The 18,944-nt window shown below is 54.3% G+C and overlaps 1 protein-coding gene and 1 long non-coding RNA gene across 4 annotated transcripts in view; one reads left to right on the plus strand and one right to left on the minus strand.

Moving 5' to 3' along the window:
• MDGA2 (MAM domain containing glycosylphosphatidylinositol anchor 2) overlaps window positions 1-2,871 on the minus strand; it is a 233,286-nt gene extending 230,415 nt beyond the window's left edge. For both annotated transcript variants that reach the window (XM_048307676.1, XM_048307674.1), the window contains exon 1: window positions 2,547-2,871. In XM_048307676.1, the coding sequence (XP_048163633.1) occupies window positions 2,547-2,619 (73 nt within the window). In that variant the 5' untranslated portion in view covers window positions 2,620-2,871. The remainder of the gene's footprint in view (window positions 1-2,546) is intronic.
• Window positions 2,538-18,944, plus strand: part of LOC125327786 — a 38,570-nt gene continuing 22,163 nt past the window's right edge. Inside the window, exons 1-2 of one of the 2 annotated variants that reach the window (XR_007204372.1) lie at window positions 2,538-2,625; window positions 13,209-13,353. This is a non-coding gene — a long non-coding RNA (uncharacterized LOC125327786). The remainder of the gene's footprint in view (window positions 2,626-13,208; window positions 13,354-18,944) is intronic. The other variant, XR_007204371.1, reaches the window with a different exon arrangement.

Genomic DNA, 18,944 nt, shown 5'->3' on the forward strand with positions numbered 1-18,944 from the left:
CCCCCATCTCCTGAGGAAGCAGAACGTGGCACAGGGCAGGGCTGGGCCTGCCCTGCTCCCAGTTCTGCGCTGGTTTCCCTTTAGGATCGCGGCTTTTCCATCCCAGCTTTAGCATTCCAACGGAACATCGGGGGAGTTAACGAGGAGCTGCCCAGGCAGACAGCACGGCACATTAATCCGGACTGTTATAGGAACTCGGAATCAGCAAATGGGGGATTTATTTTGCATTTAAAGGCAGGGGAGCAGCTCCCGAGTGCTGCCGTGGCGGGTGGGCACGGGCGGTGCCGTGCCAGGCTCCGTGCCGGCATTCCCCGCACCTCCAGCAGTGCCGGAGCCATGGGAGCATCCAGGGCTGGGAAGCGAGTGCCCATCACCAGGCAGAGCCGTGCCAAGGCCAGGTCCTCCCGTGGGATAAGCCAGGGAGGAGCTGGAGCAGCAGCCGGAGCCTGCGGGATGGGGCTGAGCCACCTGCAGGACTGGGAATATCAACAGGGAGCAGGGATGGATTCCAGTCTGCTCCTTCCTCTCGTCACCTTCCTCATGGAGAGGGCTCTGGAGCTGTGCCCGCTCCCAGAGGAGCACAAAAACAAGGAATAAGTGTTAACGTGGCAAGACACCTCCCTGGCAGCACCACGCCGGGAAGCAGAGCTGCGAGGCTCTCGGGATCTTCGATAAAGGACAAAAAACTCGTTCAAATCCCGCAAACCGATTTTTCCAAAGCACCAAGATCCCAGCAGGATCCCTCTCCCAGGTTAGGGCTCACTTTGGATCATCTACAGGGTCCAGCCTTCCAATCCTGCTTTCCCAAAATGGCCCTGGCGCACCGAGCAGGCTCCTCGGGGGCTGCAGGCACAGCCCGGGCTTGCAATTTTTTTGTCCACATTCCCAAGCCGACCTTCAGCAGTCCATGAAGACATGGAAATTCGCACGGCACCGCTCTCAAACACGGAGCAGCCACACACGCCTGACTTCCCGGTGCTCCCCCCCGCTCTCAGCAGCCCTCGCTCCCCGTCCTTAACCTAAATAAAGCCGTCACATCGCACCGGAGGAGAAAGCAGCAGCACCAAAGTCTCACTCCGAAGCCCCGAGTGCCATCGGAGCTGAGCCCGCATCTCCTCCCTCCAGCCCCCACCACGCTCTTCCCCGAACAAGCCCTCTCCTATTCCAGGCAGTTGCTATTCCAGAGCATCCAACAATATGTGCCTGTGTGCCGGGGGAGGCAGGGAGCCGCTGCCAGCGCCGATATCCGCACCCAGCCATCCATCCGCCGCGGGCTGAGCCCCTCAGACATTCGCAATCCCAAAGATTTTGCCAAATTAAGGAATAAAAAGGGGGGTGCATCTCTAATTTGGGCTCTCTTCCCGGTGGGAAGCGAATGCCGAAGTGCGGGAGCGGGCGGGCTCGGAGGAGCGAATGGCACACGAAGCGTTTCATGGTAAATTCATGGATCTCCTTGCTCAGCCCCAAGTGCCGGAGCTGCCGGCAGCACCGCACCGCCGCCGAGCCCCGCCGCGCCGCTTACATAACCCCCCCGCCCGGCCGGGGCAGCACCGCGGGGGCAGCGCCACAGCCGGGGCATCAGCGGGTACGGGGCAGGGATGGGGCATCGCCACAAGCGGGGCATCATCTGAACCGGGGCATCACCGGGGACGGGGCATCGCCACAACCGGGGCATCACCAGAATCGGGGCATCACCGGGGACGGGGCATTGCCACAATCCGGGCATTGCCACAACCGGGGCATCGCTGGTACCGAAGCATTACCGTGGCCGGGGCATCACCGGGACCGGCCACACCGCGGCCGAGGCATCGACAGAACCGGGGCATCACCGGGATCAAGACATCGCCGGGACCAAGGCATCACCGCGGCCGAGGCAGCGCCGGCAGCGGGGCACCGGGCAGCATCCCGGCCGCGCGGGGTCCGGCGGAGCGCCCGGCTCTCCCCGCCGCTCGCCTCCGGGCACCGCCGAACCGGGGCCACCTCGAGGGCGCGGGGGCGAGGGAGAAGCAACAAGACCGCAGCCCCAGCGCGGAGCGGGCGATGCCGCCGGCGATGTGCAAGTCACGGGCGAGGGGCAGCGGGGCCGGGGCAGCGGAGCCGCCCGCCCGCCCGCGGGGTCCGCGCGCCCCCGGCGGAGACCCGGGAAGTTTGCGGCGCCTTCTCCCCCGCCCCTGGCTCCGCGGCCGCGGGCGGCAGTGCCGCCGGTAACAAGTGCGGCGGCCGCGGGCGCTCCGCGGGCGCGGAGGAGCCCCATGGAGGCGGCGCCCACCCGCTCCGCCGCGGCGGCCAGCGCGGCCCGGGACCGGCTGCGGGCCCCCCCCCCGCGCCCCCTCCCCGACCCCCCGAATCGCCCCCCCCGCCCCCCGGCCCGGTTTTCGCCGTGAAATATCAGCGTCTCATGGCAACGGCGCTGCCTCCGCTCTGCCTCCGCCGGCTCCCGCGGCGCTCAGCGGGGCCACGCCGCTCGCCCCCACCCCCCCCCCCCCCCCCCCGCCCTTCCGCCCCGGCGACAGTCGCGACAAGGTCACGCGGCGCCCCGGACTCACCGTACACCCCTTGGCCGGAGCTGCCCTCCAGCAGAACCGTCAGCAGCCCCAGCAGCCCGATCGCTACATCCATCTTCACGTGAGCATCCACATATCCAGCCCGGCGGGGCGGGGGGGGGCAGCGCAGCGCCCGCCGGAGCCCCGCGCTCCGCTGCGGCCGAGCCGCGCACGCCCGCGCAGGCAGGGCGGCGGGGGCAGGCGGCGGGCACCGCGCCGGTCCTCCTCCTCCTCCTCCTTCCTCCTCCGCCTCCGCCTCCTCCTCCTCCCGCTGCGCAGCGGGCGGCGCGGGGCGAGCCCCGCTCAGAGCGAGCCCCCGGCAGCGGCAGCCCCCGCACCCCCTCCGGGCCGCGGCCCCCTCAGGGCTCCGGCCGCCGCCGCCGCCGCCTCCCGGGGCCGCCGAGCGCCGCGCGGGGCCGCCGCAGCCGCCTGCGCCCCGCGGCCATCAGATGCCACCGCGGCGCCGCGGCCCCCGCATGGTGCGCGGGGCTCCCCGCGCGGCGCGGAGCGGAGCGGAGCGAGGGAGGGAGGCGGGGGCGGCGCGGGGCGGGGGCGGGCGCGGGGCCGCGGGGATGCTCCGGCTGTGGCGCTCCGGGAGCGGCCCCCTCCTCTCACCGCGGCTGCGGGGCGGCGGCCGGGCCCATGGCGGGGGCGGCGCGGGGCTCCCGCGGCCGCGCTGGGTGCGGGTGCGCTGCCGTGCGAGCGCGGGGGAGCGGGCGCGAGTGGCGGCGGCGGGGCCGTCACGTTGAGCTATACGTGCGGGGCCGGCAGCCGCAGCCCGGCGACGTCAAAGCTGCGTGGCTGCTGCTGCTGCGCGCCTTCCTCCGCCTCCTCCTCCTCCTCCGCCGCCGCCGCCGCCGCCCCCCGTGGCCCCGCGGCTCCGCCACCGCCGCCGGGCGCGCGTGGCCGCGGGCGCTGCCAAGGCGGGTTGCGCGGTGGGACCCGCGCCGCTCCGGGACGCGCTGAGCGCTGTGAGCCGCGCTGCCAAGCCGGGATGTGGGGTCTGGCCCGCTCCCTCCCGGGACGCGCGGAGCGCTGGGAGCCCCGCTGGCCCGGGATGCGCTGGGCGGTGCGGCTCGCACGGAGCCGGGCTGCGCGGAGCGTCCCGCTCTGTGCCGAGATGCGCCGTGTCATTGCTGCGGTTCTTTTTTGTCCCGGGATGAGCGGCGCGGTCCAGCTCTGTCCCGGGATTCCGGGCGCGATCCCCCCGTGTCCCGGGATGCGCGCTGTGGCGCGGTCCCTCTGTCCCGGGATGCGCGGCGTGCCGCGGTGCGGTGGGGACGGTGAGGGGCGCCCTGAGCCCGCGCTGGCTCCGCGCTGCGCTCCCGGCCCGAGGGGTCCATCCTGCCCGTCCCGGGCTGCGCTTCCCGGCTCCGAGCCCGCTGTCCCCCTGTGTCCCCCCATTCCACCCTGCTCCCTCTCTGCCCGGATCTGGGGCATCCCCGGGCTCTGACCCCGCTGCTGCCCCAGCCTCCACCGCCTAAAAACCCTGTGCTTGCCCAAGGTGCTGCCCCAGGGCAGGGGGCTAAGGCCGGTCACCACCCGGGAGTGACAGAGGGGACACGGGGAGGTGACAAACGGGCTGCTCTGTGTGTCTGATCCAGCTGAGCACACCTGAGCCGCGGGGTTTTCATCTTGCCATCCCCTCTTTAGTGATCACAAGTACCCAAGACCCCCCACTGGCTCCCAGCACCTTCCCAGCCTGCCTGATGTCCCCACATTTTGGGATTTGTGCTGGTGAAGGTCTCTCCCCTCCAGCTTCCCAGAAGGATTTGTTGGGCAAACGACTGCCCCTGTCCTCTTCCCTTCTTCCTTGGTGCCTGCAAGGATTGCCCCAAACCCATGGGCACCTTGGGCATTGTTAATTCAGCTTCGTCTGCCTGCACCGGTTATGGATCAGTGCTCCGGGCCAGCACGGTGACAGCGCTCTGGAAGGGACGCCTGCACTGTCAGGGCTTGCTGTGACCCCACAGGACACTGCTAACGAGGCCAGGACTCTTCCAGTGCTCTCCTGCCAGGGGCTGAGCTCTTCCATCATCTCCATGGGATGATCCAGTGCCTTGCTCTGCTGTGCTTCCACCCGCAAAGGGCTCAGAGCACCCAATCCACCACTTGGAATTCCCGCAAGGAGCTGAATTCCGTCCCAGCCGGGGCTGTTCCCAATTCCCAGCCTGTAAGGATGTGGGAAATGGGAGAAGGGATGGCCGCAGCCCTTTTTCTGTGCCATTCCCGTGCCCCCAGAGGTCAGGCTGGCACCCAGCGCTGGCCAGAGGTTGTCCCCAGCCTGCTGCCAGCTGAGGGTGGAGCTGAGGTGGCCCCGTGGTTGTGCTCAAATCCCGTGTCCTCCTCAGGGGACACCGTCCTGTGCCATTCCAGACCCTCTCCCTGCCTCTGGCTGCATCCCATCGCCTTCACGGCTTGGTCTCCTGTCTGAGGGGACTCCCAGGTTGCTTCTCTGGGTCCACCCGATGCTCCTTTTTCCCTGATTTTCAGTTCCAAGGGGAATTTGGGAACATCTCCAGAGGTTGCACTCACAGCGTGACCTTCAGCTGCCTTTGGCTTCTCTCTACCTTCCCCATTTTCCCCTTTTCCCCTTTTTTCCACTTTTCCCCCTTTTTTTCCACTTTTCCCCCTTTTTCCTGGCACACCTGTGCCCAGCTGGCCCTCCAAGCAACATGTGGGCCACATCTGGGCTGTGCCCATCCCAGCCCAGACTTGCTCCCAGAGCTCTGGTCCCTTCCCAGGGATTTTTCCCCCCTATTTTCCCTTCTTACTCCTACACCAAACCACCCCAACGTGGCCGTGCCCCAAAAGCTTTTTTCACCTCTCTGAGTGTTTTCCTCACCTGGAAAGCCCCATCCAGGGGCAGGTTTTGGAGGAAAAGCTGGAATTCTTCCCGTGGAAATGCCGGGAAAAATGCCATGCTCCTCACTGGCTGCTCTGTGGGTTGAACATCAAAAACACGGGAAGGACGGAGCCTTTCTCTCCCTATTTCCAGCCTTCCCATGGTTAATTCCAAGATCCTCCCAGCACAGCCAGATGTTATTGGATCCTGAAGGCTGGAATCATTAACTGGCTGCTGCTCTCCACGGAACAGCCCTTAGGAGGGAAGTTGTTAGCGGGTTGTTAGCACACCACTGACAGCATTCCTTGGAATTTCAGCCTTTGGCACTGCAGAGGGGAAAACGAGGAGTAAACCTCACAAAAAAAACAACCAAAAAAAAAAAAAAAACAACCAAAAAAAAAAAAACCACCTCGCTTGGAATTGGGGAAAATAATCCCAGCCTGGTTTTAAGCAGGCGCACAAATCTCTGTGGGGTAAGAGCCTGAATTATTTCCATCTGAGGTGGTTTTTTTGAAAGTATTTATTCCTAAAAGTTGAAATTTTGAGGCTCCTGCTGAGATCTGCTTGAGGATGTTCAGCTGTGATCCCAAATCCAGGAATTTCTCCAGACTGGGAGGAGAAAGGAGGAATTAAAATAACTCGTCGAGTCAGAGCCGATTTTCCTGAGTGCCCCAAATCACTCTCTGTGATGTTAAATATGGGGTTGCTCCCTGCTGGAATAATTTAGCTGGGAATTGTGAAATTCAGCTGGTCCCAGAATGTTCCCAAGAGCAGGATTGGGGTTTGTGGTCGGGCTCCAGCAGCTCCAGAACTTGTGGGAAAACATTTCCCAGACAATGGGAAATTCCGAGCCTGCAACCCCCCCCCAACTGCACTTCATGGCTTCATTTATCCCTGGGAAAGCCCATGAGGCTCATCGGGCACTCTTAACCCCAAAACAAGTCCCTGGCTTTGTTCCTGATCCCAAATCCATGAGAATTCATGCTGATGAGAGCCACCCAAAGTGTGTCCAGAGGGCCACCACTCCTCGGATGGGATCCATGGGGGAAAAGAGCTGGGAGAGCAGCAGCCAAGGATTCCTGAGTTGTGGATCTGGACTGGGAATCCCTTGGAGGGAATCGGGAGATCTGGGATTCATCCATGCGTGGCAGAGACGCAGCCAGGGACTCGTGGGGTGTCTTGGTCACAGGCAGAGCTCTCCAAGCTCACGAGAAAAGTTGATTTTCACAAAATCCTGGGAATTTTTTTGCATCCATCAGGTTGTTCTCACTTTATAAAAAGGGAGAAATGAAAATATTGGTAGCAGGCACTGGGGGCTGGTTTTAACTCCTTCGTTTTATCCATCCCTCCCATTTCAAGGATTATCCAGTGGGTGATCACAGCTGGAATGGTTTGGTCCATCAGAATATCAGGGTGGGTTATAAAAACACCTTGAATCCCAAGGAATTCACCTGCAGCACTTTTCCTATTTATATGAAAAATGATGGTTTTTCCTATAAAACTTTCCTAGTCCAGTTTTATCCCTGACTGTGCTTTTCTCCCCTCAGGAATGAGGAGCCGTTGGAATTTCCCGGGATCCAGAGGTTTATGGATGGTGTGGAGCAAAGGGTGTGTTCCAGACCCCTCTGTTGCAGGAGGGAAAAAATAAAACCAACTTTAAACCTTTATTGCAAATAAATCAAATCAAATCAGTCTGAATTAGTCTTACTCAAATAACAAAAATTCTGGGATTTTAATGCTTCCCACATTCCAGCAGCCATTTATCCCAGGAGCTCTCAGAGCAGCTTTTCTGTTGTATCCAGCAGCAATCAGAACCAAATTCTTTTCCCTCTCCCAGTTGGGAGCAAGTCCACAAATATTTGGGATTTGACTGAAGGAGACCATAAATCCCCATTAAAATCCAGAGGGATTGGGTGGTGTGGGGGAGTTCTGTGGTGCTGGAGTCCCTCCTTATTCCACCTTCCAATGAAATTGAGGGAAAACTCAATGATTTCACTTGGTCTCGTAACTCTGATGGATTTGGGGTGTGATTAGATTGGGAACAGATTATGCGTAATTAACAAATCATCCCGGAATGAGGTGGGGAAGCCCCGGAAGAGGGAAACTGTGAATTCCCCATCCCTGGAAGTGTCCAAAGCTAGGTTGGACATTGGGGCTTGGAGCACCCTGGGACAGTGGAAGGTGTCCCAGGGGGTGGAATGAGCTGAGCTTTAAGATCCCTTCCATCCCAAACAATTCCAGAATTCCATGATCTGAAATACTTTACGGAATTTTTACTTTTCCCACAGATTTTTCCCATTCAGACTGGCAGAGGAACAAGTCAAGAGCACTTGACTCTTGACTTGACCAGGCTCTTCCCAACTTTATTCCCAGCCCCTGGATTTCAGTCCATCCCAGCAAGGTTTCCCCTTTCTGGGGCAGATGCTGGAATTTAAAATCACCACCAAAGGCCCGTTTTAAGTGGCCCCAGGTCCCCCAAAGTTTCCAGCAGCTCTGCCTTGTGCTTTTCCCACTCTCCTGATGGGATGGAGTTTGTCCTGGAATTTGGAACAGGCTCATTGAACAATGTTTAGGGCCGAGCCTGGGAGGGATGGAGTTTTGGGATAAATAACGGAGTTATTAACCTGTTATCTTCAGTGCTGCAGTTTAAATCTAATTTAGTAATAACAAATTCATCAGAATTTTAAATTAAAAATCACTTAAATGATAATAAATCCCATCAAACCTCCTTGTTTCAGCCCCGCTCTGCTCCCCATGATCATTTGGAATTAAGAGGAATCCTCCTGATGTCCAAAGATTTACGTGGATGCAACAATTTGTGCTGCTGGTGGGATAGACACGGGTCTAAGGCCAAGCTTAATGTTAGGCTGTGCCTTGGGCTGGGTCTCCCTGGGGGGGGGGGTCTCCCGTTTTTCCAGATCAAAGCACCCCAGGATAATATCAGGGAATGGTCTGTGGGATCCTTCATGGCTGGAATTTGTGGTGTGGGTTCTTCCGGGCAAAGCGTGCCCAGAGGGCCACCACACCTCGGATGGGTGGTGCATCCATGGGGAAAAGAGCTGGGAGAGCAGCAACAGCTGAGGATTCCTGATCCAGGAATTCAGGATTCAGATTTTTCAGGAATGGCTGAGAAAAGGAGCTCCATGGGAACTGGCTGCAGCCCTTGTGGCTGGAGCCCAACCACTGGGAATGCCCAGAAAAATCATGGAATGGTTGGGGCTGGAAGGGACCTGGAAGTTCATCCAATGACATCCACGTGAGGGGGCCAGAGGGGACAAGTCCCTGACAGGAGGGGGCAGCCGGGGGGGTCGGGCTCTGCTCGCAGGGAACAGGGACAGGAGGAGAGGGAACGGCCTCAGGCTGGGCCAGGGGAGGCTCAGGGTGGACAGCAGCAGGAATTTCCCCATGGAAAGGGTGGTTCTTGCTGATCCCAGAGCTGCAAACCAGCAGCAAATACAAGAGTTCCCGTGGGATTCGGTGTGGGGTGACCAAAAGGGACATTCCTGTTCCACAGAATCGTGGAATCATGGAATGGTTTGGGATGGAAGGGAAGTTGAAGATCGTTTAATCAAATCCCATTCCCATGGCAGGGACACCTCCCACTGTCCCAGGCTGCTCCCAGCCCCAATGTCCAGCCTGGCCTTGGGCACTGCCAGGGATCCAGGGGCAGCCCCAGCTGCTCTGGCAATTCCAGCCCAGCCCCTGCCCACCCTCCCAGCCAGCAATTCCCAATTCCCAATATCCCACCTAACCCACTCTCTTTTAGTTTAAAACATTCCCCCTTTCCCTATCGCTCCATGCCCATGGAAAATTCCCTCTCCCTCATTTTTATCACTCCCGAAAGGCCTCAATGTCCTCGAGTCCCTTTCACCACCCGACACATCCTGCGTGGAGCTGGATGATGGAACCACAGAATCCTAGACTGGTTTGGGTGGGATGGAACCTTCGAGACCATCCCATTCCAAACCCTGCCATGGGAGGATGGAATTGTTCGGGATTTGGCTCCCGCCCATGGTGCTATTGTTACCCAGCAGGATGTGGATGTTCCTGCTCCTGGTTTTGTGGGTTCACACCCAGCTCTGGCTGCAAAACTCAGCCCTGTGCTGTGAAATAATCAAAAGAATCCCGTGCCCTGCTGTGCCGACATTCCCTGGCATGGGAACAGCGAATCCCTGGGATTTGGGAAAGAAGTGGATCCCATTTAATTAACCAGTGACAAACAGGGCTGCTCAATCCATTGGGTGGCCACAATGATGGCAACAAAATTGGAATTTTCCATCCTGGAAATCACAAAAAAAAGCCCATTAAAAATGTGCTCCTTCCCAAAGATTTGTTGGACAAAGAAGGAGTGAACGAGGAGAACTCCAGGATGGCTGACATTCCAAAAATAATGAGTGTCTTGTGCATTATCAACAGAAAAAGTCAGGGAAAAAAGGGAATTCTTGTGAAAGCACAGGGAAATATCAATCCACAGCACTCCTGCTGCCAAAGTTGCCCCCGTTGCACTATGGAAATGAACCTTGGGAATTCTTTGGAATAACGCAATCAGAGTGAGTTTATTTCCCTGAATAAAATGAAATCCCATCGGAGCCTCTGCATTCTCCATCATTCAGGGGGAAACAATTAAATTGTTCCAGGAGCTCCTCGCTGCAGCCACTCCATGCTAAACACAGGATGGATTTGATTAGCAGGAGATCTTTCCATGGGCATGGAATGACTTTGGAGTGCACTCTGCTGGACATGGACCAAGGGATTCAGCACCACCCGATCCTGCTTTATTTTCCAACCCCAAATCCATGCAGGAATCAGTTCCCCTTCCAGAAAAACTCACAGTGATTAAGGATGAAAAGGAATATCTTTATTTTAATCCAGTTTTGAGGGGAGATGATGGGATGCTGGGAGTTTCCTCCTGGATCACGTGGGATGGAACCTCTTGGGAAGGCGCTAAGGGATCAGTCTCACACTTGCCAGGAAGCTGGAGATGAACAAATTAAATTTTCCCTGGGTTATTGCACTTCAGGTGTCGCTGGTGATTCCTGGCCATGGACAGGGAGCTAAGAGGTGCCTGGAAAAAAGTGTTAATAAAATTCCAGCAGCGTGGATGCTGTGGAGCTGGATTAGGATTTGGAATATTCCCAGTTGAGGTGGTGTAAGGCGTGAGGATGATGAGGCCCTGGAACTGATTCCCAGAGAATCATGGAATCATTGAGGTTGGAAAAGCCCTCCCAGCCCACTGAGTCCACCCCGTGCCTGATGCCCACCTTGTCCCAGCCCAGAGCACTGACTGCCACCTCCAGGAATTCCTTGGACACCTCCAGGGATGGGCACTCCAAAGCTCCCTGGGCAGCCCCTGCCAAGGCCTGAGCTCCCTTTCCATGGGGAAATTCCTGCTGCTGTCCACCCTGAGCCTCCCCTGGCCCAGCCTGAGGCCGTTCCCTCTCCTCCTGTCCCTGTTCCCTGCCAGCAGAGCCCGACCCCCCCGGCTGCCCCCTCCTGTCAGGGACTTGTGCAGAGCCACAAGGTCCCCCCTGAGCCTCCTTTTCCCCAGGCTGAGCCCCTTTCCCAGCTCCCTCAGCCGCTCCTGGGGCTCCAGACCCTTCCCAGCTCCCTCAGCCGCTCCTGGGGCTCCAGCCCCTTCCACATGGTGACTTCACTGCCTGTGACCTTCTGACCATCGTTTGTCTGTCCCACAACAACAGCACAAACACCGAGCACAGCCCTCCCCTTGACAACCCAGGACAAAGATCCTCCCTGCAATCCTCCCCTGCGCTCTGAATCCAATTATTTTTCCCAATTCAGGCCAATGAAAGGAATCTGAGACTAAAATCGAGAGGAATTTGGCATCAGGTGCATTTCGAGGCGTAGTCGAGGTGAAATGGACGGGAACGGCTCCTGGCTCTCACACGGGGTTGTAATTGTGTAATAAGCACCGAGTTTGCTGCAAAATCTGTCTTTTAATTTCTCTCCAGTTTAGGAGGCACTTCACACACCTGCCTAATAATTTGAACAATAATAGCTCACGGCAACGAGTTCTCCAGGTGAATTCCAGACATTAATTGCTCCTTTTTCATCTCTTTTCAGCCAAGATGTTTTTCTGTTCCTGTTCCAGATGAGTCAGGCTTTTCCTTCCCCGTTTTAATGTCTCTTTTTCATCTGTGCAAGCTGGGTTCAAAGGGGGAACCTCTTTCAGTTCAGCTTGGGTGAAATCCAATCCATTTGGAGCATCCTTTGCCTTATTTTCCTGCTTTTCCAATGGGATGAGCAGGAAGGAGCAGCCCATGATGGACATCCTCAGAGTCAGCGTGAAGGGAAGTTTGGATTTTTGCAATCACCAATCTTCCTGGACAAACTGGGGAAGGAGTTGGTGGTGGATGTGATGGAGGATCAGGGATATGGAATCTCATGGAGCTACTCCTCAAAGGAATTGCCCAATAAATTCAAATATCAATTATTCTCGGAATCTTTGATATTCTCTTCAAATTCCTGCCTTTTGAGGGCAAAACATATCTGGCCACTTTATTAACAAGCTATCAGTTATTTATGGAATTCCTGTATTATTCATAAACCAGAAAAGCAAAGCGGGTTTCCCTACTGAAGGGCACAAGTGGGAGCAGGAAGAAGGAAAAAATCCCCTCCCATACAACAATTATTTGAGGATAAATTACGGAATTTTAAAGATCACTTTTCAGATGGGACAACTCTTCATTCCACAAGAGATGGTTTGGATTATTTTCACTTGGAACTGGGAGTTTCCACCCAGTTTCTGGGACGAAAGGGTTTGAATTTAGGATTTGAGCCAGATTTCAGAGGAGACGGGCTCGGAATTTGCTGTCCTGATTTAATTATTCAGCTTTGCTGTTGTTTCAGAATACCTTGGGTTCTCCTCAAGTTTTACAGCCGTCAGTGAGGTCGGAGAGGCACCACTCTGAGATGGTTTTGTGGGATTGATGGGATTGTGCAGGGCCAGGAGCTGGACTCTGATCCTTGTGGGTCCCTTCCGACTCGGGATATTCCATGATTTTAAGCAGGATTTTTCCACCCTGAGCCTCATGGTTCAACCTTACCCTTTTGCATCTTTGGTCTCTGTGGAAGTCATTCCAAAATCATTTCTAACCTGATTTTATTTTGTGTTTCATCCATGTCGTAAATAATTAAGGTCACTTTGCCATCCAGCTTCGAGTCACATTTGCATAAATTCATATTAAACCCATTTTTGGTAAAAATCTTGATGGTGGTTCTTTGAGGGACCCTAAATCACTCATTTGGGATGACTTTTGAAGTCAGCAGGAGCCTAAATCAGGACCTGATGCAGTTTGCTGAGAAAAAATCAAGATTTTATGGATAATATGAGGGGTTTTTTGGTATTGCTTGTGGGGTCTTCTTGATGAAGGAAAAATGCACTGGGAATGGTTTTCCCTATGAAAGGAAGCTTGGAATGGACCTTGGAATCCATCTGGGAGTTGCCAGCATCAACAGGATGGAAAAGCAACTCCCCCAGAGCAAAAGCTGAGTTTCCTCATTCCCACCTCCATCAAAATGAATGGAAGCAAAACCTTGAATAATTCCAAGCCTGGAAAACTGGGAAAATACATGAGGGAAAATAAATATAAGGATAAAAGAGGGGTTGAAGGTCGGGATGATTTAGCCATGGGATAGTTCTGCCTTTGATGGAAAGGATTATAAAGGATTTTCTCCAAAGCCAGGGCTGATAAATGATTGTGTTTGACTGCATCCCACACTCGGGAATTGCCTGGGATTTGGTTTTTTCCTTTAATTATCCAAATGTGATAAGAGGAGCTCATTCTCCTCTCTCCCAACAGGGACGAGGAAGAAACTCCCAACATTAAACAGTTTGCTCAGAGCTGCACCTTTGCTTGGCCTCAGGCAGCTCCATCCCGATTAAAGCACAGGAAGAATTGGAAAACACGGGAAGAGCTGGAAAACACGGGAAGAACTGGAAAACAGGTTCTGTGTTAATAAACACCACTGAGAATTTGCTTTCCAGGCACAGTTTTAAAGGAATCTGAAGGATTGAATCCTGGATATCAATGGGGAAACAGAGACTTGGAGTCTTTGGTGTCCTCCACCAGGGAAATCCCACAGGGAAGTGCAAGGATTTGGAGGAATTGTCTCAATAAGGAGATGTCTTTGGGAATTTTCGTGCCTGGTTCAGAGCAGAGATTCCTCTGGGCATGTCCTGTCCATGGGCAGGGACATCTCCCACTGTCCCAGGCTGCTCCAAGCCTCATCCAACCTGGCCTGGGACACTTCCAGAGATCCACGGGCAGCCGTCAGCTTCTCTGGGCACCCTTAGGCCTCCCCACCTTCCCAGCCAGGAATTCCTTCCTAAAATATTCCCACCAGGAGATCAAACACCCCACCAGTAGCTGGGTAAAGCCACAGATTTCCCTGGAAGTACAGGAACCTCAAGGATCCTGAGAATGAGCAGAGAATTCCCAGCAGGGAATGTCTGGAAAGGCCAATTCTTATACTCAGAAAGGATGAAAGGAAAATGAGAGTGGCCAACAGATGATGTGGGTGTGCACACAAAAAGGGCTAAATAGGAAGGAAATTAGAGATAATTCAGAAAACTCAAATGCTGCATGAAATTCCCTTTGTTTTCCATAAGGAGAAGGAACCCAGGAGTCGGAATCCTCCATCCTTCTGAAATGAAAGTGATACAGCCAAAATTGCAGGATAGGAGAGGCAAGAAAACCTCCAAGTGCTGCATGTGGAGAAGCTGAATTTTAATTTTGCTGCATTTTTCACTCCTTTTGGTACCGAAAAAAACCCCAAGAGAAAATTCCACTCTCAAGATCTTGAGAGTCAGATCTTGGTGGGTTTAAAACATCCAAAAAAAAACCACTGGGAAGGGCCTGGGAAGTTCCAAAATTGATTGGATAACTCATTATTCTGCTCAGCCTCCCAATTCTTCCCAAAGGAAAGAGTAATTAAGGCTGTGGAAGCAAAGGAGACCAAAGGATAATTTCCATCCTCGTTTATCTCAGTTAAATTACAGCAGAGACATCGCCCACCTTCTTATCTTTCAGATATGGAAACAGGTTCTTAGATAAGGGAAATGTAGCTGGTCCAAGTGATCTCATTTAAGGGCAGCATTTGACTTTGCTCCCCACAGGGAATTATTCCTAAAGGTGGAGATGCTGGGATTAATCCCTGTATTTCCAGCTGGTCCGTCTATGCTGAGCAGGAATTTCATGGGATGCAGAGGGAACTGCTCTGCCTTGGACAGATCCTATATAGAAAGAGCTCCAGGGTGGAAATTTGGGATATAACAGGTGCTTGTCCCAAGGAGTTTGACTCCAGAGGATCCCAGATTTGTTTGGGCTGGAAGGGATTTAAATCCCATCATGTTCCAAGGGCAGGGACACCTTCCACTATCCCAGGTTGCTCCAAACTTCATCCAGCCTTGGACTTTTCCATCTGCCCCGGCTCATCCAGCTCAGCACATCCTCCCTTTGCCAGGTGGGACATGGAAATGCTGAATTAATCCTTGGATTTATTGAATATTTCCCGAATTCCACAGGAAGTAACTTCACCCCAATTTTGCCATCCGTGGTATTTGACCAGATTTTAAATTCACGGAATTTGAGGGTAATTTAGGTTCGGAGGGATTTATGGAATTCCTTGGACCCAACATTCCTCTCGAAGCAGTGCAAAGTCAAATGAGGTAACCCCGAGTTCAGGCCAGTTTATTTCTGGATGTCTCCAAGGATAAAGATTCCTTCTTACAGTCAGGATGAATTCACACATTTCTCCTTCCAAGAACTTTTCCCGCTTCATCTGTTTGCACAATTTTCCCAAGGAGCCAGGACTTTATTCACACCCTCCAAAATCTTATAATCTTAAATAAAAACCCCAAAACCTCTGGGAATGGGAAATCAGAGCTGGCTCCACCAAGGCGGGGTTTGGGAGACAAAAAGGCCAAAAAAAAAAAAAAAGATAATTGTTCAGCCCTAATAATTATTTCCTTTGGAAAGTGTCGGAACTCCGTGTCTTGGGAATTTCTGGAGAAAGTGGAAGTTTCACACCTGGAAAATGACTAAAATCTCCCACCCCCACAGGTGAAGGTGGTGTAAAATCCTGTAAAATCGTGTGTTCCCTTCAGGAACGGGCTGCTCCAGCCTGGATTCCCTGGAGGGTCACAAATCCCACCAGCAAACCTGGGCTTCTCTCTCCATGGTCCTGCCAGGACCCTGCTCCAGGCTGTGCTCCTCTATCCATGGTCCTGCCAGGACCCTGCTCCAGGCTGTGCTCCTCTCTCCATGGTCCTGCCAGGACCCTGCTCCAGGCTGTGCTCCTCTCTCCATGGTCCTGCCAGGACCCTGCTCCAGGCTGTGCTCCTCTCTCCATGGTCCTGCCAGGACCCTGCTCCAGGCTGTGCTCCTCTCTCCATGGTCCTGCCAGGACCCTGCTCCAGGCTGTGCTCCTCTCTCCATGGTCCTGCCAGGACCCTGCTCCAGGCTGTGCTCCTCTATCCATGGTCCTGCCAGGACCCTGCTCCAGGCTGTGCTCCTCTCTCCATGGTCCTGCCAGGATCCTGCTCCAGGCTGTGCTCCTCTCTCCATGGTCCTGCCAGGACCCTGCTCCAGGCTGTGCTCCTCTCTCCATGGTCCTGCCAGGACCCTGCTCCAGGCTGTGCTCCTCTCTCCATGGTCCTGCCAGGACCCCTGCTCCAGGCTGGGCTTCCCACAGGATCACAACCTCCTTTGGCCACATCCCCTGCTCCAGTGTGGGATTCTCCACGGGATTCTCCCCCTTTCTTAACTCTTTTATTCCCAAAACCCTGCTGGTGTTGCTGCTGGGCTCAGCCTTGACGTGGAGGCGGTGGAATTCCTTGACCGGGAGCCCATGGAATTGGTTCCATCAGGAACGGGGCAAGCTTTTGTCACCTTCTCAGAGATGCTACCCCTGCAGCCCCATTGCCACCAAACCCTTGCCCAAGAACCCAAACCACCTCAAAATAAAACATTTTTGTGCATTGAGTCCTGAGAGTTGTGATACATGTGGTGGTTTGGGGGGCATTCCTCACTCTGGGGCAGAGAATCTTCATTAATTATGTTTTAATTATGTTACTAATCAATCCTCAGAGATGAAAACAAATAAATTTTGCAGCTGTGGCCCTGAACTTGTTTCATTTCGTGCTCACACTTGGTGCGACACCAAACGTGTCCCTCTGCTCGTGCCTCGGTTCCCTCAGCAGAGCTTCCCCTCGCAGCTAAAATCACACAAAGCTCATCAACTTTAACGAACTCATTAATGACAGCACTCAGGTAATTATGGTGATGAAGGCCATGGAAGTTCTTAAATAAATTAGACGGGCTGTGCCAGAATGTGGCCTTTTTAGCAGGATTTATGACAACTTGGGGGGCCACTGAGCTCCTCTGGGACCGAGGGATTCTGCTTTGCCCCCTTAAATCTGCCGCCAAACACAAGAAGAGGAAACGGTAACAGCGATGGTTATATGGGAATAAAAGAAGGGTCAAGGACACCAAATTCCTGAATTGTGGGTTAGGTGGGATTTTAGGGAAAGACTCTTCCCCCAGAGGGTGCTGGGCACTGCCCAGGCTCCCCAGGGAATGGGCACAGCCCCGAGGCTGCCAGAGCTCCAGGAGCGCTTGGACAGCGCTGCCAGGGATGCCCAGGGTGGGGTTGTTGGGGTGTCTGGGCAGGGCCAGGGGTTGGATCCATGATCCTTGTGAATCCCTCCAGCTCAGGATATTCCGTAATTCTATAATTCTGCCAAAAATCCGGTTTGTTCCCATGGTTTGGATTACTTAGGTGAAAGCATCCTCGCTCACCTGGTGGTTGGGGTTGAGGGGACTCTTCAGCCTTCAGGCCCCTCACTTGGGAAGGAACAACGCTGCATCCATGAATAATAATCCATGACAAGCAATTCCAATGTGCATAAACAGCTGGAATTGTGAAAGGAAAACATTATTTAAAACATTCACGGGGACCCGAAGCTGCCACTGTCTGTGGATTTCTGCGTTTTCATTTTTGATGGTGATGATTTAGGAACTTGGTTGAAATGCGGCTCCCATTTCTTCCCCAGGCTCCTGGAATTCTCTCAGGGAGCTGTTCCTCAGTGAATCCCATCAGAATCATGTTTTTCCCTGGATTATCCCGCTCTGGAAGTGAACACAGATTGTTGTTGCCACTCCGAATCCTTCCCTCTACACGGCCATGGATGAGGGAACTCAGAGGCGCCTTCCAGATATGAAGCTCCTGTGAAATCTGAAATGATTTTCTTGTCTGCTGGTACCCTTTGGAATAAAGATGGAGTGAGGTGGTGAATGGGGCCATGTCAAACAATTCCCTGAAGGGCAAAGGCCGAAAAGGTTTAATAGCCACCACCCCAGTCCTACTTTATAAAGTTATTATTTCACAGCTCCAAACCTCCCAGCAGCACAAACCAACAGCCATGGATCAGTCAGATGGAGAAATCACTTAAAATGAATCCATGTGCGAATTCCTGTTATTTGTGGGATCAGCAGTGCTCCTGCCCAGTGTGGGGCCAGGTCTGGGCTCTGCTCCATGGGCAGGTTCAGAATATCCATCACCAGTTAATCCAGCTTTGGCTCAGCCTCCAGGCTTCTGTAAAATCCAGGTGGAGTTTCAGCAGCTGAGATGAGGATGGACTGCGTGGAAATGTCTCCAGACTGTGCCAGCATCACTCCAGCCCATGGAATCATGGAATGGTTTGGGTTGGAAGGACCTTAAATCCCATCCAATCCAGCCCCTGCCATGGGCAGGGACACCTCCCACTGTCCCAGGCTGCTCCAAGCCCCAATGTCCAGCCTGGCCTTGGGCACTTCCAGGGATCCAGGGACAGCCACAGCTGCTCTGGCAAATCCATTCCAGGGCTTCACCACACTCCCAGACAGGAATTCCTTCCCAATATCCCATCCATCCCTGCCCTCTGGCAGTGGGAAGCCATTCCCACTTGTCCTGTCACTATCCATATAAAAATTCCCTCTTCCTCCTTTTTGGAAGCCTTTTTAAAAGTGGGGGTTGGGCTCTGCTCCCAGGGAACAGGGACAGGAGGAGAGGGAACGGCCTCAGGCTGCACCAGGCAAGGCTCAGGTTGGACAGCAGCAGGAATTTCCCCATGGAAAGGGTGCTCAGGCCTTGGCAGGGGCTGCCCAGGGAGGTTTTGGAATCCCATCCCACCCAAGCAGGTGGAAGATGCCAAGGAATCCTTCCCTGCCCAGGACTTCCAGGTGCTCTCAGGGATAGCGATGGCACCTTTATTTTTAACCATAAATTCCTTCAGCACTTGGAATGCCCATTGCAAGACACAACTCTTCTAGAACTTCCCACCAAACCTCATTCTTCTTTCACTCCCCTGCTTCTTTTTTCCCATGTTTTTCCCACACTTCCTCCTTGTTAATGATCAGAGGAATGATTTTATTTGCTCGTGACTCCAGAAATTTTCAGTTATCCGGCAGGATTGGCTGCACGTGGCTAATAATGGAACATATGCTAAGTGTATGCATGACCTATTTAAAGGCATGGATAATTTTCCTGGTAAAACT

This window comes from Corvus hawaiiensis, chromosome 6, assembly GCF_020740725.1.
Source record: "Corvus hawaiiensis isolate bCorHaw1 chromosome 6, bCorHaw1.pri.cur, whole genome shotgun sequence".
NCBI lineage: Eukaryota > Metazoa > Chordata > Aves > Passeriformes > Corvidae > Corvus > Corvus hawaiiensis.